Source organism: Suncus etruscus, chromosome 16 (assembly GCF_024139225.1).
Source record: "Suncus etruscus isolate mSunEtr1 chromosome 16, mSunEtr1.pri.cur, whole genome shotgun sequence".
NCBI lineage: Eukaryota > Metazoa > Chordata > Mammalia > Eulipotyphla > Soricidae > Suncus > Suncus etruscus.
In genome coordinates, this window is record NC_064863.1 from 65,145,314 (window position 1) to 65,168,577 (window position 23,264).

At 40.2% G+C, this 23,264-nt stretch overlaps 1 protein-coding gene across 1 annotated transcript in view; it reads right to left on the minus strand.

Annotated features, from left to right (window-relative positions):
- Nucleotides 1-23,264, minus strand: part of SCARB2 (scavenger receptor class B member 2) — a 146,911-nt gene that overhangs the window by 47,487 nt on the left and 76,160 nt on the right. Inside the window, exon 2 of the mRNA XM_049790262.1 lies at nucleotides 5,898-6,047. Within this exon, the coding sequence (XP_049646219.1) occupies nucleotides 5,898-6,014 (117 nt within the window). The 5' untranslated portion in view covers nucleotides 6,015-6,047. The remainder of the gene's footprint in view (nucleotides 1-5,897; nucleotides 6,048-23,264) is intronic.

Genomic DNA, 23,264 nt, shown 5'->3' on the forward strand with positions numbered 1-23,264 from the left:
TGCTTCCTAGGTCTTTCTTTATTGCTACTTTAAATTATTTTTATCATTTTATGTAGTCACCATGAAATAACAAAGTTATTCATGATTGGGTTTTAGGCATACAATGTTTTAACACCAATCCACCAAGCCCTTCACCAGAGTCCACTTCCCTTGACCAACAGTCCCCCACCCAACTAAGTGCCTCTCAAACAACATTACAAAAATGTATAGAAATTTAAAACCGAGAGGAGAAGATGCTTGACCTTTAGGAAATAGAGAGGCCCCTGGATGTGGCTTAGTGATAGATTACATGTGTCAAGGTAAGTCCAGCCCTGGGTTCAATTACTGCACTACATAAAGACTCCCACATAGTCATTAGTGTTATTTAGCTAAATATTTGGTGATTATATCTGATTTTCTGAGGTATCAGTAGAACAGCTCCAAAGTATCTATAGTAAACTTCCTTCCCCCCACCAAAACAATAAATAAGTGCCACCTATACTCAATGCCCAGAGAGTGAGTAGAGTGAGTACATGTCTTACCCATCCCTGATGCTGCTTTGGGCCTTCTTGTGCATAGGAAATAAAATATGAGGTCTCATTGCCTCTCCCTGGTTCTTGCCAACCTCTCTCTTGCCAGTCAGTCCTGACTTTAGCCAATTCTACATTTCTAATTCTGGGAGGTATTCAGAGCGGTGGCAGGCCTTGAGAGAAAAATTAAAATTCTAAGCTACATACTGCTCTCAAACAATGATTCCTCAGCAAGTTTCAGAAGTTTGAATCTACATGGGCTAGAGTGATAGCACAACAGCAGGGCATTTGCCTTGCACACGGTCAACTCAGGTTCAATCCCCAGCATCCCATATGGCCCTTAAGCCTGCCAGGAGTGATTTCTGAACCCAGAGCCAGGAGTAACTCCTGAGCACCACAGGGCATCACCCAAAAACAAAAAACAAAGCAAAATGAAACAAAAAGTTTGAAGCTACAAGGAACCTGATCTAATATATAAATTTTCTCATACATGTAAAAATTATAATAAAAGCATAGCATAAATATATTATTATTCAGGCCTGTGCAAGGCCTTTACAACAATCATTGAATTTCATTTTTAAAAACTTTTTTTTGGGGGGGGGTCATACCTTCCTATGCTTAGGGCTTACTCCTGTCTGTGCTCAGAGATTATTTTGTATAAATGAATCAAACCTCACTAGTCTCATTCAAGGAAGATTCCTAACTTGCTCATTATTTTTATTCTTTTGTTTATGGAGCCATAACCATAGATGCTCTGGGTAATTCCTGATTGTGCTCAGGGATCACATGATAGCTGGATATCCCACAAGCATTGTATATTATTAGCTTATTGAGCTTTCTCCAGCCCCTTAATTTTATTCTTGTGACAATCAGAAGGTAGTAATTGTTACTGACCCCGTTTTCAAAAACGAGGTTTCAAAAGGGTTCAATTCCTATTGGTTTGCAAAATTTAGTTCAAGTATACATTAGTGATAGAAAAAGGAAATTTTACTACATTCTGTCAATTCTCACAAACTAGTCTTTCAACTCAATTTTTCTTGGCTTATGTAGCTTCTAATAACAAGACTAACAATGAGACTATGGTACTTATTCATTTAGTATATACTTACTGTATACAGACATTGTGTTAGGGGTTGGGATAACCTGATGGGTCATCTGGAAAATTTTGTCTTCAGGAAGTCAAAACACAACAGCCAAGGTCTCCTTAATGTTGATACTACTCTCCTCCTACACCCTCCACAGAAATGGGTATGATGAGACCAGGAGGGAGGCACTACTAGTCCTCTAGGACATGAGAATATTGAAGCACAAACTATTTCAATTCAATTCCTTTTTCAGGGAGGTGAGAGAATCCTAATAGGACTGAGGATGTGGGTGACCATATGTGATGCCATGGATTTATTTAACTGGGATTAGCAGCATGCAAGGTAACCACCTGAACACCTGCATTATCTCTCAGGCTCCATAATTTATATTTTGCTGGTCACATCAGGTAATGCTCAGGGCTTACTTTAGGCTCTGTGTCCAAGGGGTTCACTACTGGCAGTGCTCAGGGGACCATTATTGGTGCTGGAATCAAGTCAGGGTTGGCAATGAAGACTGGTGCCTTAACCCTACTATCATTCTGGTGGCCACAACTTAGATTCTTAAAGTACTTGCCCAATATCAGACAGTCATCATCAGACAGTCATCATTGAGAACAAGAAAGGAATCTAATTGTCTTGCTTATTTCTACTCACTGCCCAAATAAAAGTTTCCTTTAATCAACTCTGGTCTTAAAGAAAACATTTACTTACAAAGGAAATATTTTTTCTCATAAGAATTCTTTTACTGAGCAGTTCACAACTAGCCAAATTTACTATTTTCAATTTTATCCCTTTCCTGTCTTTTCTTTTTGATATAGACACATAAGGGCATGGAAAATCTTCCAATGAAAAAACTAAGAATTAAGAGTATTAGAGTGGATTCTGCTACAATTCTGTTGTGAGTGAATTTTATATAATAATAATGATGAAAATCATGATGATGACCATAATCCATCACATTCATCACCTGATACTATGGGATTCCATATCCCAGCCTTCCCATGGACTCTACTTCAGTCTCACCAAAGTGGAGAGACAGAGACATAGCCAGGGATTGTGGCAAGGCCCTTCCCAAGAAAACAAAAAGTTAGGAAGTTAGAATGCAGAAGTAGGTGAAAGGCTATAGAAGGGCATGTGCAAGTGAGGGGGACAATGCTTAACCTCTGTTGCCTTAGTGGCAAATACACCTCTGTGCCAAGAGAGCTAACATTCATACTTCAGTGCATAATGAAAATGAGGCTCAAAGAAGTTTAGTAACTTACCCCAAGTCAAAAAGCTAATAAATAAGGCTAGGTTAGGAGCTAAAGTAGTTGATTTCAAATATCGTGCAATTTTTCTTGGCTTATGTAGCTTTTAATAACAAGGAAGACTAACCTTTGTTGTTGTTTTCTTGTTTGGGGCCATATCTGCCAGTGCTCAGTGGTCACTCCTGGCTCAGGGGTTGGCGCTACACTAAGGAGTTATTCCTGTTGAGGCTCAGGGGATTATATGGGATGTCGGGGATTGAACCCAGGTCAACCACATGCATGACAAGCACCCTACCCTCTATAATATTGCAACCATCTTGAAGCAAAGATCTTTTAAAGTACTAACTATATCCCACAAGCACTATACTACTTTCCATAATAGTTCATATCATATGGCTATCTAAGCAGTTAAATTCATTTATAAAAAACTGAGAATCAAAAAAGGGTTATGCAACGACCCAAAGGTTATCCAGGTAGTACATGAAGAAGCCAGTATTTCAAAGTCAGGCGAGTTGATCAGCAGAATCCTAACTCCTTCCCATTATCACATGTCACTGTCCTACACATGATCCGACAGAAAAGAGCAGTAATGTGTGCCCTCTGGTCTCACAGCTGTCCAGTGAAACCAGAGCTGTCATTTAGTTGCACATACAAAATACTGCATGGTGTTCCTTAACAGAGCTGGGGGTGCCAGTAAATCCCCTTCCCTAAATTGTGATGAAACAATTGGAGCACAACCTGTTCCTCATAGAACAAATTACATGAAAAAGCCAACAAGCAGCCATGGAAACTTTAGCCCCAGCCGAACTGTCTTACCCCATTTTCATGTCCCTCTTGAGACAGAGATCCGCATAGTATGTGAGGTCTAGTACTGAGAGAGGCACTGGGAAGCTCACTCATCTCAGAGGGTTCACCTAAAAGAAGCTTTCAAAGTCACACAAGGAAACCCACATACTAACTAACCTTAGTCCTGGGAACTCTAGTCACCAAGTGCAAATACTTTATATTCTACTCTTTATGGATTTGCAGGACAGAATTGAGGAGGATCCAGGTTATTTTTCTCCTTGGGTACTCAGAAGCCCTTGAAAAATGCATACAAGGGCTTTGTCTTCCTTGGCAATATGAACTTCAAAAATATTAAATTAGGGGCTGGAGCAATAACACAGTGGAAGGACATTTGCCTTGCATGCGGCTGACCCAGGACGGACCTTGGTTTGATCCCTGACATCCCATATGGTCCCCAACCCAGGAACGATTTCTAAGCCAAGAGTAACCCCTGAGCGTCACAGGTGTGGCCCAAAAAACAAACAAACAAAAAATAATTATGCTCACTGACCATGGCTCTTTTAAAGTTGCACTAACTGCAAGATTTCAAGTAATTAGTGACTTTTAAGTGCCTCTATAAAGGAATATGTCTGTTGCCACCTGAAATGAGAATTTACTAAGCAGGAAGGGATTAAACTGAATGGGATCTAGGCTTTGGGTTTGTCTGTTTGGGGGAGAGCACACCATCTGTGTTCAGTACCTGAACCTGTCTCTGCACTCATGGGATCACTCTGGTGATGTGCAGGAACCATGTGGGATGCTGGGGGATCAAACCTGAATGGGCCACGTGCTAGGCAAGCACCCTACTCGCTGTACTATTGCTCTGGCCCAATCCAGACTTTGTTATCTATCCAATGGGAGTGCCAACCAGTGGGAGAAATGAAATATGTGGTCATGGGTGTGACCAAGAAAGGCTGCTTTAGTAATTTTTTTTTTTAAGTGATTCAGTTCCTTTCTCTTGTTCCCCTTTCCACACTGATTGCTGGGTGTAGATGAAAGGGAAAAGAAAGGATAACCGGTTGTGGCTGGTTGAGTGGGAAAAAAATCTTACGAAAGGACCAGCTCTTCAGTCCACACATTGATCTAACGGAAGAGACAGGTTCTGCTTCTTTTAAGAATCCAAATGCATCCTTGCCCAGAACTCTTGACTGTTTGAAAAGAGCAGGAACAGAAGGTTACACAAAGCTGGTACAAGATATAAAGTTACCAGCTGTGTGTTCAAGCTCGGGCTTGAGTGAACTGACATGTCTGAAATCATTCTCTGCTCTGCAGGGTCCAGGAAGGAAGAACACAATAGACCACAACGTGCTTCTCACCCCAGGAGGCAGCACCTCAAAGGTACAGACCTTGAACAAGAAAACGGCACCCTCTGGAGTGTTTATTTATGAGGTGGGAAAGAAATGAGGTTTGAGCCCATCAGAGACTGGGTGGAAGGAAGTGAGGAGGAAAGTAAATGAAAAACAATACAAGTGAGCGTTTTAGAAAAAAAAAAAAAAACTATTGTCTAAGTTCAAATGCTTACCAATTATTATAAAGGGAACATAGTCTTTCATGTTCTCCCCATTGTACTTTAGCCCTTACCTACCAACCCAAGAAAACGAAAATGAGAAAGGAGGAAAGGAGGGTGTGCTCCAGGGAAGTGGAAGGATGTCTGGAAGTGCCTCCCCAAGTCCCAGCACACACACACACACACACACACACACACACACACACACACACACACACACACACACACACACCACTCCTAACCTTCTCTACACACACATATACCACAAACACACACATACACACACATACAAAGGAGGGGTGAAGTGGAAGGATGTCTGGAAGTGCCTCCCCAAGTCCCAACACACACACACACACACACACACACACACACACACACACACACATACACCACTCCTAACCTTCTCTACACACACATATACCACACACAGACATACACACACACAAAGGAGGGGTGAAGTGGAAGGATGTCTGGAAGTGCCTCCCAAAGTCCCAGCACACACACACACACACACACACACACACACACACACACACACACACACACACACACACACACACACCCTCCTAGCCTTCTCCATACACACACAAACCACACACACACATACACACACCCCACTCCTAACCTTCTCTATCATCTAGAAGTGCCCCCCCCAAGTCGCAACACACACACACATCCCCCCACCCCACCGCCACCCCCACGACTTCCCCCCCCAGACCCTAACCTTCTGGATCGTCTGGTCCACCGCCTTCTGGAACACTCGGGCCACCAGGAGCGTGACGCTGGTCACCAGCAGCAGCAGGGCCAGCGTCCCCACCGTGTAGTAGCAGCACCTGCCCATGCTGCACGCGGAGCCTCGGGCCGGCGGACAAGCCTACTCGAGCCCGGAGGATGGGCGGCCCGAGGACCCGCGACCGCCCGGAGCCGCAGCAGGCGCCCGGCAGCTGGGCCCGCGCGCGGGGCAGGGACTGGGGTTCGGGTTTCCCCGGGGCGATCGGGCGCACTCGGGGCAGAAGCGAGGGGCGCGCAGGGGGACGCGGCGGCCCGGGAGGCTCCTGGCAGCTGCTGCGGCGCGGGAGGGAGGCAAGCGGGCGGGCGGGCGGGCGGGCGGGGCCGGGCCCGCAGTCATGTGCCCCGCGGCGCCCGCTGTCATTCGGCCCCCGCGAGTCCCGGCCCGTCCTGGGCGACTCCCTGACCCCGGCCCGGCCCCGCGGCGCTCCACCCCTTGGGCCCCGGCCTTGCCGTCACCCCGGCCACCCCGGCCACCCCGGCCTTCCCCGAAGCCTCGGAAGCCTCGCTCCGCCCTGCGGGCCTGCAAGGGGACCCGGGGATCCTGTACTGGGAATGGGGGGCCGGCAACGAGAAGACCCATGCTCGGCCCCGCACAAACTCAGAAGCTGAGATCTGTGACCCCAAGCATGCTCTGCTTCCAAAGACCCAGGACCACACACCATTAAACTAGGTCTTGGTTTGGGGCGGGGAGAGGGGTGTATGCGAGATTTGTGGGGTGCATCCGGTTAAGGGTTTGTCTCCTAAGAAGAGACCTTTTCAGCTCCTTCCTCTCTCTCTCCTTTCCCTCTCTTCCTCTCCCTCTTTCTTTCCCTCTCTCTCCCCCTCCCTATCCTTCTCTTCCTCTCTCTTTCTCCCTCCGTCCCTCTCTCTCTCCCCTTCTCCCTCTCTTCCTCTCCCTATCATTCCTTTCTCTCTCTCCCTTTTTCTCCCTCCCTGTCCCTCTCCTCCTCCTCCTCTCTCTCTCCTTCCCGTTCTTTCCTCCCTCTCTCTCCCTCTCCCTGTCATTCTTTTCTCTCTCTCTCTCTCCCTCTCCCTATCTCTCCCTCCTCTCCCTCCTCCTCTCTTCTTTCCTCTCTCTCCTCCCTCTTCCTCCCTCTCCCTCTTACTCCTTTCCTCTTTCCCTTCTCCCTCTTCCCCCTCTCCCTCTCAAAAAAAAAGAGAGAGAGACATTTTCAGAAGAAAAGTGTGGGTGCAGATTGTGTTTAAAAGAGGCAATCTGAACTTTGAAAGTAGCGGGAAAGGTGGGCCTTTTGATTTCTATTCTCTTGGACTCTAGGCTGAGGTTTGCAGAGGCAGGGGGGGGGGGGGGAGGGAGATGTCCAGGCTCCTTTGAAGGTCATATTTTGTCTCCAAAGTCGTAAGTCTAAATTAGTTGGGACCTGATTTCTCAGCAAGAAGCTTCTTTTTGGGTCCACAACCAGCGGAATGCCCAGGGGCTGCTTTACTGGCAGGGCTCAAGGGACTTCCCAGACAAGTTTTCCTGGCTTCTCTCTTCTTTGTGCTGGAGGCACTGGCTAAACTAGCTAAAAGCATGACCTTTGTGCCAAGGAGATTTTTAAATACTCACTTCAGTTAGAAGCCAGGCCTAGCTAGGTGCCTACCATAGCCACAGAAATCTTGTTAAGTAGGTGTCTGTATATCTATCTCCTCCCACTCACCACACATGGTACCAGAGGTTTATGGAACACAAACAGGGAGCAGAACCTATCAACGGTCCTCAAACTATGGCCCGGGGCCCACATATTGTATTTATTCCCATTTTGTTTCTTCACCTCTAAATAAGATATATGCAATGTGCATAGAAATTTGTTCATAATTTTTGTTTTTACTATAATCTGGCCCTCCAACAGTCTGAAGGACAGTGAACTGACCCGCTGTATAAAAAGAGTTTGAGGACCCTTGATTGTAGGACCTTCTTTGGAAAGAACAGAGACAAGGGAGGTTGGGTAAAAGGAACTTTTTTTTTTAATAATTTTTATTTTGACCAAAGTGGATTACAAATCTTTCACAGTAATATTTTAGGTACATAGTGTCATTCAGGGGCATTCCCACCACCAATGTTGTCTTCCCTCCACCCCTGTTCCCAGCATGCATCCTATATACCTCTCCTTTGCCCCCTGGGCTGCTAGTGTAAGTGGTCCCCTCTGTGTCTAGCTTGTTGTAAATTGGGTATCAATTCTGTTGTCGTTAACTTTGGATTTGGTGTTTAAGTCTGATTATTTTTTATTTCCACTCGATGTTCAGATGACTGTTTGGTCTTGGTACCCTCCATTATTTCTCCTCCAATTTGTGAGGCAGAACAAAAGGTTCAAGTTATGTGGTTCTGCTAGAAGGGAAAAAGGGGTGGGGGGCAAAAATCAAACAAGCAAAAAAAAAAAAAAAAAAAACCGGGACTAGTTCTTATAGAGGCTATAAATATCAATTTAAGAGAAGGAAGGGGAAAAGGAAGAAAAACATAACAAGAATACAAAAAAATCAAACCAAAAAACCCCAAAAAGCACCATAGCAATAAGTACCCCAATAAAGACAACAACCAAACAATAACCACAGTCCCAAGATTTAAAAAAAAAAAACACAAAAAAGCAAGCAACAACAACCATAACAAAAATAATTAATTTGTGCTTTTTTTGTATAGGTACAGTAAATATTGGGAAAATTAGAAAGGGAATTCCCTTGGCCTAAAAGATACAGGGTTTCTCTGTCCTTAAAGTATACTGTCATGGAAATAGCTACAGGCTCCATACATGCTCTTATTCTCTCCCCTAGGTCCTTTTGTGATGTCTGGAAACTTTCCACTCAGTCATGGATGATAAAATCAGGCCTCTGTAACTAGAGATCTTGGTATTTGCACAGGTCATAGGATAAAGCATAGGGTAGAGTCTTTCTTTACAGTTCTAGAAGTTCTGTTCCATCACTGTTGTTTTAATCAGTCTTCTGTAGTTGGTGGTCTTGGTTTTGCACGGATCCTAGGATGAAGCCTAGGATTATTATTACATTATTTCATTATGTTTCCAGAAGTTCTGCTCAGTTGCAGTTGTCTCAGTCAGACCTCTGGAATTAGAGATCTTGGTTGTTGTACAGATTGTAGGCCAAAGCCTAGACTAGGGTCTTTTTTTTATTGTTCCCAGGATAAGTTCTGCCTAGTCATGATTGTCACAGTCAGTCTTCAGTAGATAGCGATCTTGGCTTTTGCACAGATCAAAGGATAACATGCCTTCTGATTTCATCTTATCATTAAGTGGTGAGGTAAGACAACCTGCTCTTGGACCAAGTTGTTGCCATTTCCTCATTGTCAGGATGTCATATCAAAACTGGCATTTGTTGGTGTCAGAGCAGTGTTAAGAATGTCCCAGGGGGAGTTTGGTTCCTGAAGCTGTTGCGGAGAACTTTGTCGTTTCTATGTCTGCGATCTAGGGCTTGGGGTTGACCATCATTGTCTAATCACATGGAGTCTAAATTGGGACCACATGACATATGTTCAAGGTGGGAAGTGCCCTTGTATTGTAAAATGTATGAGTTCTTATCTCTAGTAGATAAGAGCTTGTTTCTATACATAAAATTTCCCCATTTTTATTATGCCTGTGCAAAAAGAAATGGTGCTATATTATATTGCTGGTGCATTTGGGGGTGAGAGTGTCAGACTCCATCATCTTTGTGCCCTGGTTTTGACCTGAGCTTAAATCCTGGGCAAGGCTTTTTCTTGTAGGTTTTTGTACCAAGCAGAACCAAAACAGACGAAGTTAAGGAGGATAAGAAAAAAAAACAAACAAAACCAACACTATATATAAGTGTGTGTGTGTGTGTGTGTGTGTGTGTGTATATATATATATATATATCAAGGAAAAAATAAATAAAAATTTATTTAAAAAAGTAATTAAAGGAACAAAGTGATACAGAAGACTACCTTACCTTTGGCGATAAACAGGTTAAGAGGTAGTATTATAGAGGCCTTAAACTTAGAAAGGAAATATAAGCTTCGCCATTGTCTTTTGAGATATTCTTGTGGGGGATGGAATCCAGGGCACATTTTCATCACATACCCTGGTTTTATTGAGTTTCAAAAATGATTTATGGCAGAAAGAACTCAGGTAGAGTTCTTGCAGTGGGGGTCCTTCTGGAGCTGAATCTGGTATCGAGCAACAGTCCACATTTGGGGGGGGGGAGAAGGAGGGCCACAGAGCATGAGTCAGCAGGAGTCTTGGTTGTAGTTTTCTGCTGGGGGACAAGATGAGGGGCTCAGTTGGTGTCCCTTTGCTTGGGAACTGGGTGATGGCTTATTGGGGCAGGAGGTCGGTCTTGATATTTAATGGGTTAAGAACTGAGGATAAAGAGTATTAATAAGGAGGTATATCAGATTGGGATTGGTGGGTGAAGAGCTAATAGGATTTCTGAAGGGAGGTAGAAGGGATAGTATATAGGAGGGCTATATACACTATAGACATGGATTGTTTATAATTTAGGTTTGGCTATCATAGAGGAGTCCTCTCTCTTATGTACTTATGCCCACATAAAGACATACTTCAGTGATCTATTTTTAAGGTGTTGTTAGAGGTCTGGCCCTAATAGGATGGGTCTGAGTTCTTAAGGACTGGTTGAATTAAGATAAATAATTAGCTTAGGTATAGCTTAAGAAAGAGAGGAAGGGAGAGCAGAAGATAAGAGAGAGAACAGAAAAAATAGGTAAATATAATAATTTTTTAATTTAATAAATCAAATAAAATAGATTGGGTCGGTATGTCGAAATTGGGGGATTTTCCCAGTTTCTAAGCATTTCGTCAGTGATGGGGTTGGGTCTTGCTAAACGAAGGTTTCAGGGTTAGATAATGGCTGGAGCAGTTTAGGATACACTTAGGTTTCGCATCTCGAGTACTAAATAATATGTTAATGAGGCCTACCTATATAGGAGGCTATCCTATGTAGTATTGTCCACTGCATTTTATGTATCGAAGTTCCTTTCCTAAAGAAAAACTATCAGTGTGGATTTTATTTGACATAAAATTGAATTTGATGATGATGAGGAAGAAGAGGAAGAAGAAGAAAGGGGAGAAGGAAAGAAGTAGGGAGAAGAGAGAAAGAGAGAGAGAAAGGAAATGTTAATTTGCCCAAATGTGTTCAATAAGTAGGCCCTATAATACAAGTCTGTGACTTCGCAGCTGACTGTTTCAGTGGTCTGAATGGTCATATGCTTCAGGTCCTAATAGAAGCCATAAACCAGAGAAAAAGAGTATATTGGAGTGTTTTATCAAGACATTTTTGTAATGCAAACTGAATATGGTATCTAGTATGACTGAGCACCAAGGTGTCAAATAAGGGTGTCCACCCTTTGTATCCAAGAATCCCTGTGGACAGAGAAGCTGAGAGGTTATTTTATACTTAGTAAGATTAAGACATTAAAACACATTGTTAGGAAATGCTGCTGCTGGAGTCTCTGGCTTCCAATCATATTCTTCACCATTATCTGTATATAAGCTCCCTAAGACATTGTTATAGGCCTTTGTAATTAAAGGCTGATTACATACCTGTTCTCTAAACCATTGTTTCCGTTGTTGCTGGTTTCTTTATGGTATAATGGATAGTCGAGGCTTTGTGTTGTTCCTCTTCCATTTGTTTTTGAACACTTCTCCCCAGTAAATGCTGACAACTACAGTGCTTGGAGTTTCTACCCTATTAGACCATTGTATTTGTTCTTGGAGTAGTATATGTATATATGGTTGCTGTAGGCGCCTCAGCAATTCTAGTGGGACAGAATCCTTCACGTAGGAAAACGGGTAACACGAGCGGTCGAATATGAAATATGAAATATGAAATAATGACACCACACACAGTGTATGTGGGTCAACACACTTCTGGCAGGAGTGCGACAAATTTTTTTTGTTTTTTTTTTTTTTTTTTTGGTTTTTGGGCCACACCCGGCGGCGCTCAGGGGTTACTCCTAGCTATCCACTCAGAAATAGCACCTGGCAGGCATGGGAGACCATATGGGACACCGGGATTTGAACCAACCACCTTAGGTCCTGGACCGGCTGCTTGCAAGGCAAACACCGCTGTGCTATCTCTCCGGGCCCCAGTGCGACAAATTTAATCTTTAGGCAAGGAAGTATATAAAGGGTAAGGAGACAGTCATATCATGAAAGGAATGCCCACATTTATTTCTTTCAAAGTACAGCAACTATCAATGTACATTGTTTGATTTTAAAACAAATACACATAGCTTTAGGTGGTTTGTAACCTTAGAATAGAATAGGTTTCAGTTAGGAGCCAGAGGATAAAAGGAAAGCTAATTTCTTACATATTAAAGTGATTCCTGACCCTAGATGTTATTACTGATGTAAATTAAGGGATAGCAGGAATCCTGGTTTTCTCCTAATATCAAATATCCTTAATCTGAGAGAATAGTTTTCTAGTTAGGGGCTAAGACACACTTCCTATGATCTGGTAAAAGAAAGAGATAAAACTTATGAAAGGGGTACAGAATTATACCTAGTAAAATAGCCTAATTCTACACTGGCCAAACCTGTCAGCAGGTATTCAAAGTGACAGGGAAAGTCCTTGAGTCAAAGTCATTCTGCTGTGGTGCTCAAAGGCAAGGAGAGAAGACCATTGCTATATTTTGACTTAGCCTTTGGAAGTAAATAGGCTGACAGAAAGAGAGGTAGCTGGTGGACTTTGAGTTGCGAATATATTTAGCCAGCAGGGAACTTTGGCAGGTCTTTGGTGCTGAAATTTCTTAATGACTGTAGAATAACTGAGGCTGAATTTCTGTAGTTTTGCAAGGGAGACAAAGTCAAATAAAAGGAAAAGAGAAATATAATGTCACAGCCATGTCAGAAATATAGCCAGTAATCCATGCAGGGGTTATGATTGACTTCCACCAATGGGCCTTGTGGCTGAATTATTTCTTAGGGGAAGTCAGGCACTTCACCAGGAAAGCCAATAGACACATCTGGGGTGTGCTTCCCTTAGTAATGGAGACATGCATGCTACATGCCTTGACATATGGTGTATATTCTAAGTATCTCAGAAAAGTGCTATCATTCTGTAATTATCCTTCATCTTCTGGCTTACTGCATTTAACATAATATTTTGTAGATCCATCCATGTTGCTGCAAAATCCATTGTATCATTGTAACATTTCTAACTGCTATGTAGTATTCCATTGTGTATAAATACCACATCTTCATGATCCACTCATCTGTTGTTGGGTATCGAGGTTGGTTCCAAATCTTGGCTATTGTACTGAGTGCTGCAATAAATAGTGGAGTGCACACATACTTTGGGATGAATGTCCTTCCGACTTGGGAATATATACTCAGGAGAGCAATTGCTGGGTCATATGGCAGCTCAATTCTGAGTTTACTGAGCACTCTCCACACTGTTTTTTATAGGGATTGAACCAGGAAGCATCCCCAGCAGCAGTGAATGAGAATTTCTTTCTTACTTCATTCCTGCCAACAGAGATTGGTCCCATTATTTTTTATGTGAGCCATCCTCATTTGTGTAAGGTGGTGCCTCATTGTTGTCTTGATTTGGATTTCCCTAATGATGAGTGAAGGTAAGCATGTTTTCATGTGTCTGTGACCATTTTTTGGTCTTCCTCGGAGAAGTGTCTATTCATTTCTTCTCCCCATTTTTCTATGGCTTTATTAGATTTTTTGGAGCTCACCTTTCTGAGTGCTTTGTATATCCTAGATATCAGCCTTTATCTGACATGTTGAGTGCAAAAATCTTTTCCTATTCCATTAACTGTCTTCTAGTATTAATGAGGGTTTCTTTATTTTTTTTAACAAGGGTTACTTTCACCATGCAGAAACTTTTTAGTTTGATGTAGTCCCATTTACTTAGATTTGATATGAAAATCTTGCCATTGGCATTCTATCCTCAAAGACTTTTTTGATATATATGTCTTGGAGTGTTCTGCCTATTTTTTCTTCAATAAACTTTATAGATTTGGGTCTGAATTCAAGGTCTTTATTCCATTTTGAGTTGACTTTGTGTAAGGTGTAAGGTATGAATCAATCTTACAGTTGGCTATCCAGTTGTTCCAACACAATTTGTTGAAAAGACTATCTTTGTTCCATTTCAAGTTCTTGGCTTTTGTCAAATATTAGTTGACTGTATATTTGGGGGTTTATCTCTGGATAATCTGGATATTCTGTTCTATCCCACTGGTCTGAGACTCTGTCTTTGTTCCAGTACCATGCTGTTTTGATTGCTATGGCTTTATAGTAAAGCTTCAGGTTAGGTAAAGAGATGCCACCCAGCTTTTTGTTTTTCAGTATGTATTTGGCTAACCTGGTCTTTAGTGGTTCCAGATGAATTTTATAATTGATTGTTCTAAGTCTTTAAAAAATGATGTCTGAATTTGGATAGGGATTGCAATTGAATCTATATTGAAGTTTAGGTAAGATCATCATTTTGACAATGTTGATTCTACCTACCCATAAGCATGGGATGTTCTTCCATTTCCTTAGGTCCTCTTCAATTTATTTCTGCAGTGTTTTGAAGTTTTCATGGTATAGGTTCTTCACTTCTCTTGTAAGGTTGATTCCTAGGTACTTGATATTTTTGGAAACTATTTTAAATGGGATTGTCTCCTTAATATCTTTATCCTCTACTTCGTTATTTGTATAGAGGAATGCTACTGTCTTATGTGTATTGACTTTGTAGCCAGCCACTTTGCTGTATTGCTTAATTGTTTCTAGGAGTTTTACTGTGGACTCTCTAGAATTTTTGATGTATATCATCATATCATCTGTAAAAAGATATAGTTTGAGTTCCTCTTTCCCTATTTGGATTCCTTTGATTCCCTTCTCTTGTCTGATTGCTATTGCTAGGACTTCTAAAACTATATTGAATAAGAGTGGAGAGAGTGGACAGCCTTGCCTAGTTCCTGACCTTAGTGGAAATGCTTTCAGTTTTTCACCATTAAGGCTAATGTTGGCTGTGGGATTTTTATAGATAACTGTAACTATCTTGAGGAAGGTTCTTTCCAGTCCTATTTTACTGATTGTTTTCATCATGAATGGGTGTTGGATTTTGTCAAATGCCTTCTTTGCATCTATTGATATAATCATGTGATTTTTGTCTTTCTTATTGTTGATGTGGTGTATGATGTTGATTGATTTGCGTTTGTTGAACCATCCTTGCATCCCTGGGATGAAAAACACTTGGTCATGGTGTATAATCTTTTTGATGTAGTGCTTGATTCTCTTTGCTAAGATATTGTTGAGGATTTTTGCATCTATGTTCATTAGTGAGATCGGTCTGTAGTTTTCTTACTTGGTAATGTCTTCACCATCTTTGAGAATGAGTGTGATATTAGCCTCACAAAAGTAATTAGGAAGGATTCCCGTTTTTTCAATGTTTTGGAAGAGCTTGTGGATCAGTGGTAATAATTCTTCTTGGAATGTTAGATAGAATTCACCAGTAAAACCATCTGGACCTGGACTTTTGTTCTTGGGGAGTTTCTTAATTACTGATTCAATTTCCTCAGATGTGATGACCTGTTTAGGCTTTCTACATCCTCCTTATCCAGTCTTGGAAGGTGATATTTTTCCAAAAATCTTTTGGTTTCTTTTGGGTTCTTTAAACTGACTGAATATAGTTGTTCATAATAAGTCCTCATGATATGTTGGATTTCTTGGGGGTTCTGTTGTAATCTTTCCCCTTTCATTTCAAATCCTATTTATTTGGGTGTTTTCCTTCTTCTTTTTGGTGAGTCTTGCCAGTGCTTTGTCTATCTTGTTTATTCTTTCAAAAAACCAACTCATGGTTTCGTTGATTTTTTGTATTGTTTTCTTAGTTTCGATGTTGTTTATTTTTGCACTGTTTTTTTTTTTTTTATTTCTTGTCTTCTGGTTGTGTTTGGGTTTCTTTGCTGCCGTTGTTCCAGCTCCTTAAAGTGACCCTTTAAACTATTGACTTTGTAATTTTTCTCTTTCCTGACATAGGCCTGTATTGCTGTGAGTTTCCCCCTAATTACTGCTTTTGCTGTGTCCCACAACTTTTGACAATTTGTCTCTTCATTATCATTTGTTTCAAGGAATGTTTTTATTTCTTCCTTGAGTTCCTCTTTGATCCAGCTGTTGTTGAGCAGTATGTTGTTTAATCTACAGGTGTTGAATTTTCTCCATAGTTTCTTTTTACAGTCAATCTTGATCTCTGTTGCATAGTGATCTGATAGGGTGCTTCTAATAATCCTTATATTTGTGACTTTATGCAAGTTAGATTTATATCCTAAGGCATGGTCTCTTCTGGAGAAAGTTTCATGTGCACTTGAGAAGAATATGTATTCTGCTTTGTATTCTGCTTTCAGGGGGAGGAGGGCCCTATATAAGTCCATTAGCCTTAGTTCTTCTAAATTATCATTTAGGACTTATTTCTTTACTAGTTTTCTGTCTAGTGGATCTCTCCAGTGTGATTGTGGAGTATTGAGATATCCTACTACTATCACATTTTCTTCCATCTGTTTCTCCAGGTTTGCTTACATTTTTTGCTGGCTCTGCAATTGGTGCATAAATATTGATCAGAGTTAGTACTTCTTGGTCTAGTGTTCCCCTGAGCAGTATGTAGTCACTCTCTTTGTCTCTGATCACTTTCTTGAGGTTGAATGCAATTTGTTCTGATATAAGAATGACTGTCCTAGCTCTTTTTTGTTTTTCATTGGCTTGAATAATTGAATTCCATCCTTTTATTTTAAGCCTGTGTCTATCCTGTATTTGTAGGTGTGTTTCTTGCAGGCAACAGAAATCTGGTTTTTATGTTCTAATCCAACTCTCTACTATTATGTCTTTTAATGAGAGAATTTAGTCCATTGACATTTAAGGAGATTATTGACAGAGATGGCTGTTGTGCACTTGTATGGTGTAGGGTGGTTTTTGTTACAATCGGGAGTTTGGATTGTGTAATTAATCTCTGAGTAGATCGTTTAGAATCGGTTTTCTTTTGCACAAATAATGTGAGTTCTTTTTTATGTCTGAGAATGTTTTTAGTCCTCCCTCCCATATGAATGAGAGTTTTGCTGGGTAGTAGAATCTAGGTTGGAAGCTTCTTTCATTCAGTTGTTTAAATATGCCATTCCACTGTCTTCTTGCTTGAATTGTTTCAAATGGGAGATCTGGTTTGATTCTTTGTACTTGAGGGATTTTTTCTTTTGTATTGTTTTAAGGAATTCATCTTTCTCTTTTCTCTTTTATTATTATTATTATTATTATTTTTATTATTATTATTATTTGCCATTTGGATTGCCTTGGTGTTGGTTTATTAGGGCCTATTTCTTTAGGGACTCTTTTCACCTCCTGGATTTGTACTGGAGCCTCTTTCCAGGGGGTGGGAAAGTTTTCTGGTATTAATTTCCTGATCACTTGTTCTTCCCCTTTCCCTATTTCCTTCTCTTCTGGTATTCCTACAATTTGTAGATTATTTCTTTTGTCTTTCTTCATTATATACCTAACTTTTCCTTCGAAAGCTTTACCTTATATTTTCTTTTTTAAATATATATATTTTTAATTTTTTTATTTTTAATTATGAGAACAAAGATGCAAAGAAAGAGAATTTTCAGAAGTCCCCTTGCTGATATATTAACTTTGAACTTTCAGTCAAAGAACATTAAGATAAATAAAACAGAATCCATGTACAATTTTTAAATATATTTTTAATTTAAGTAACATGATCATAGTTGGGTTACAGTCATAACCAGAACACCACCCTTCACCAGTGTAACATTACCCCTTCTCTCCTTCCCAACCCTTGCCTGTATTCGAGACAGGCATTCTACTACACTTATTTGTTTTTAAGTTCAGTAAGTTGTGTTTTTTTTCTTTAAAGGATAAGAGTAAAAAAATATAGTAAAGATGTGATAGTGGCAATCGCCTTTGTTTGCATAGTTCCAGAAAAATGGGGAAAATGGAAAAAATGTTTGACCTGATTACAAAAAGGCCTCAACCCAGAAGTTTATTGGCATAAGACCGACTCTGGGTTCCAGGCATACCAGTTTCTCCAACCCGAGTCATTCTCCGTGGTCCTGGTGAAACTTTTTCAAACCTTAGCTATTGTTGGTATAAGATTCTTTTTTTTTTTTAAGTCATTTCTGATTTTTTAAAATATTTTATTTAAACACCTTGATTACATACATGATTGTGTTTGGGTTTCAGTCATATAAAGAACACCACCCATCACCAGTGCAACATTCCCATCACCAATGTCCCAAATCTTCCTCCTCCTCACCCGACCCCCCACCTGTACTCTAGAGAGGATTTCCATTTCCCTCATACATTCTCATTATTAGGACAGTTCAAAATGTAGTTATTTCTCTAACTAAACTCATCACTCTTTGTGGTGAGCTACCTGAGGTGAGCTGGAACTTCCAGCTCTTTTCTCTTTTGTGTCTGAAAATTATTATTGCAAGAATGTCTTTCATTTTTCTTAAAACCCATAGACGAGTAAGACCATTCTGCATTTTTCTCTCTCTCTGAGTTATTTCACTCAGCATAATAGATTTCGTGTACATCCATGTATAGGAAAATTTCATGACTTCATCTCTTCTGACAGCTGCATAATATTCCATTGTGTATATGTATCACAGTTTCTTTAGCCATTCATCTGTTGAAGGGCATCTTGGTTGTCTCCAGAGTCTTGCTATGGTAACTAGTGCTGCAATGAATATAGGTGTAAGGAAGGGATTTTTGTATTGTATTTTTGTGTTCCTAGGGTATATTCCTAGGAGTGGTATAGCTGGATCGTATGGGAGCTCAATTTCCAGTTTTTGGAGGAATCTCTATATCGCTTTCCATAAAGGTTGAACTAGACGGCCTTCTCACCAGCAGTGGATAAGATTTCCTTTCTCTCCACATCCCCACCAACACTGTTAATTCTCATTCTTTGTGATGTGAGCCATTCTCTGAGGTGTGAGGTGGTACCTCATAGTTGTTTTGATTTGCATCTCCCTGATTATTAGAGATGTGGAGCATTTTTTCACGTGTCTTTTGGCCATTTGTATTTCTTCTTTGTCAAAGTGTCTGTCCATTTCTTCTCCCCATTTTTTGATGGGATTAGATTTTTTTTCTTGTAAATTTCTGTCAATGCTTTGTATATTTTGGAGATTAGCCCCTTATCTGATGGGTATTGGGTGAATAGATTCTCCCACTCAGTGGGGGGCTCTTGTATCCTGGGCACTATTTCCTTTGAGGTGCAGAAGCTTCTCAGTTTAATATATTCCCATCTGTTAATCTCTGCTTTTACTTGCTTGGAGAGTGCAGTTTCCTCCTCGAATATGCCTGTAGTCTCAATGTCCTGGAGTGTTTTGCCTATGTGCTGTTCTATATACTTTATGGTTTCGGATCTGATATTGAGGTCTTTAATCCATTTGGATTTTACCTTCATACATGATGTTAGCTGGGGGTCTAAGTTCAATTTTTTTGCAAGTAGCTAACCAGTTGTGCCAATACCACTTGTTGAAGAGGCTTTCTTTGCTCCATTTAGGATTTCTTGCTCCTTTATCAAAAATTAGGTGATTGTATGTCTGGGAAACATTTTCTGAGTAGTCAAGCCTATTCCACTGATCTGAGGGCCAGTCCTTATTCCAATACCATGCTGTTTTGATAACTATTGCTTTGTAGTACAGTTTAAAGTTGGGAAAAGTAATTCCTCCATACTCTTTTTCCCAATGATTGCTTTAGCTATTCTAGGGTGTTTATTGTTCCAAACGAATTTCAAAACTGCCTGATCCACTTCTTTGAAGAATGTCATGGGTATCTTTAGAGAGATCACATTAAATCTGTATAATGCCTTGGGGAGTATTGCATTTTGATTATGTTAATTCTGCCAATCCATGAGCAGGGTATGTTTTTCCATTTCTGCATGTCCTCTCTTATTTCTTGGAGCAGAGTTTTATAGTTTTCTTTGTATAGGTCCTTCACATTTTTAGTCAAGTTGATTCCAAGATATTTGAGTTTGTGTGGCACTATTGTGAACGGGGTTGTTTTCTTAATGTCCATTTCTTCCTTATTACTATTGGTGTATAGAAAAGCCATTGATTTTAGTGTGTTAATTTTGTAGCCTGCCACCTTGCTATATGAGGCTATTGTTTCTAGAAGCTTTTTGATAGAGTCTTTAGGGTTTTCTAAGTAGAGTATCATGTCATCTGCAAACAGAGAGAGCTTGACTTCTTTCTTTTCTATCTGGATTCCCTTGATATCTTTTTCTTGCCTAATCGCTATAGTGAGTACTTCCAGTGCTGTGTTGAATAGGAGTGGTGAGAGAGAACAACCTTGTCTTGTGCCAGAATTTAGAGGGTAGGCTTTTAGTTTTTCTCCATTGAGGATAATATTTGCCACTGGCTTGTGGTAGATGGCCTTAACTATATTGAGAAAGGTTCCTTCCATTCCCATCTTGCTGAGAATTTTGATCAAGAATGGGTGTTGGACCTTATCAAATGCTTTCTCTGCATCTATTGATATGTTCATGTGATTTTTATTTTTCTGTTGGTGATGTTGTGTATTATGTTGATAGATTTATGGCTGTTAAACCATCCTTGCATTCCTGGGTTGAAACCTACTTGATCATAGTGGATGATCTTCTTAATGAGGCATTGAATGCTATTTGCCAGGATTTTGTTGAGGATCTTTGCATCTGCATTCATCAGCGATATTGGTCTGTAATTTTCTTTTTTTGTAGCATCTCTGTCTGGTTTAGGTATCAAGGTGATGGTGGCTTCATAACAGCTATTTGGAAGTGTTTCTGTTTGTTCAATTTCATGAAAGAGTCTTGCCAGGATTGGTAGTAGTTCCTCTTGGAAAGTTTGAAAGAATTCATTAGTGAATTCATCTGGGCCTGGACTTTTGTTTTTGGGCAGACATTTGATTACCATTTTAATTTCATCAATGGAGGTGGGGGTGTTTAGATATGCTACATCCTCTTCCTTCAACCCTGGAAGATTATAAGAGTCCATGAATTTATCCATTTCTTCCAGGTTCTCATATTTATTGGCGTAGAGTTTCTCAAAGTAGTTTCTGATTACCCTTTGAATCTCTGCCATATCAGTAGTGATCTCTCCTTTTTCATTCCTAATATGAGTTATCAAGTTTCTCTCTCTCTCTCTTTCTTTGTTAGTTTTGCCAGTGGTCTATCAATCTTTTTATTTTTTCAAAGAACCAACTTCTGCTTTCGTTGATCTTTCGGATTGTTTTTTGAGTTTCCACTTCGTTGATTTCTGCTCTCAGCTTTGTCATTTCCTTCTGTCTTCCTATTCTTGGGTCCTTTTGTTGAGCATTTTCTAGTTCTATTAGCTGTGTCATTAAGCTACTCAGGTAAGCTCCTTCTTCCTTTCTGATGTGTGCTTGTAAAGCTATAAATTTTCCTCTCAGTACTGCTTTTGCTGTGTCCCATAAATTCTGATAGTGTGTGTCTTTATTGTCATTTGTTTCCAGGAACCTTTTGATTTCCTCCTTGATTTCATCTCGGACCCACTGGTTATTGAGCATGAGGCTGTTTAACTTCCAGGTGTTAAAGTTTTTCTTCTACGTTTCTTTGGAATTCACAAATAATTTCAGAGCCTGTGGTCAGCGAAGGTAGCCTGCAAAATTTCTATCCTCTTGATATTATGGAGGTATGTTTTATGTGCCAGCATGTAGTCTATCCTGGAGAATGTCCCATGTACATTGGAGAAGAATGTGTATCCAGGTTTCTGGGGATGGAGTGTCCTATATATATCCACTAGGCCTCTTTCTTCCATTTCTCTCCTCAGGTCTAGTATATTCTGGTTGGGTTTCAGTCTGGTTGACCTATCTAGTGTTGACAAAGCCATGTTGAGGTCCCCCACAATTATTGTGTTGTTATTGATATTATTTTTCAGAATTGTCAACAATTGTATTAAATATTTTGCTGGCCCCTCATTCAGTGCATACATGTTTAGGAGAGTTATTTCTTCCTGTTCTACATACCCCTTGATTAATATAAAATGTCTATCTTTGTCCCTTACAACCTTCCTGAGTATAAAGTTTGCATTATCTGATATTAGTATGGCCACTCCAGCTTTTTTATGGGTGTTGTTTGCTTGGATAATTTTTCTCCAGCCTTTTATTTTCAGTCTATGTTTGTTCTGACTATTCAGGTGCGTTTCTTGTAGGCAGCAGAAGGTTGGATTGAGTTTTTTGATCCATTTAGCCACTCTGTGTCTCTTAACTATTGCATTTAGTCCATTGACGTTGAGATAAAGAATTGTCCTGGGATTTAATGCCATCTTTATATTGAAATTTGGTGTGTCTTTTGGTTAGTCTTGTCTTAAATTAGGTCTTTCAGTTTTTCTCTTAAGATTGGTTTTGAATCCGTAAAGTTTCTGAGCTGTTTTTTGTCTGTGAAACCATGTATTCTTCCATCAAACCAGAAAGTGAATTTTGCTGGGTACAGTATTCTAGGTGAAGCATTCATTTCATTCATTCTTGTCACAATATCCCACCACTGCTTTCTTGCCTTGAGTGTTTCTGGTGACAGGTCTGCTGTAAATCTCAAGGATGCTCCCTTGAATGTAACTTCCCTTTTTGATCTTGCTGTTTTCAGAATTCTGTCTTTATCTGTGGGATTCATCATTGTGACTAGGATGTGTCTTGGGGTATTTTTTCTGGGGTCTCTTTTGGTTGGTACTCTTCGGGCATGCAGGATTTGATCACATATATTCTTTTTCTCTGGAAGTTTCTCTTTAATGATGTTCTTGACCATTGATTCTTCCTGGAAATTTTCTTCCTGGGTCTCTGGGACTCCAATGATTCTTAAGTTGTTTCTGTTGAGCTTATCATAGAATTCTATTTTCATCTGTTCCCATTCTTTGACTACTATTTCCACTGTCTGTTCATTTGCTTTAAGTTTTTTTTTTTCCAATCTCTCCCGCTGGATGGAATTGTTATTTATCTCATCTTCCACAGCACCATGTCTATTTTCAGCTTCTGATACCCTGTCCCAGAGCTTATCCATTTTGTCATTCACTTCGTTTACTGATTTTTTGGGCCTGTTAGTTGACATGTTATTTCAGTTTGGAGTTTTGTGTTTTCTGTCTTCATATTTTCTTGGTTCTTATTAGTGTTCTGTTCAACTTGATCCATGGTTTCTTTGAGTTCTTTGAGCATCTTCCATATTCCTTGTCTAAAGTCTTTATCTGAGAGGTTGATTAGTTGGTTGGTAATTATCTGGTCATCAGAATTGTCATCTTCATTCTCTATGTCTGATGCTGGCCTGCATTGTTTTCGCATTGTCACACTTGTATTGTGGGTTTTTCTACGTGTTGTGGTGGTATTCATTGGCTAAATGA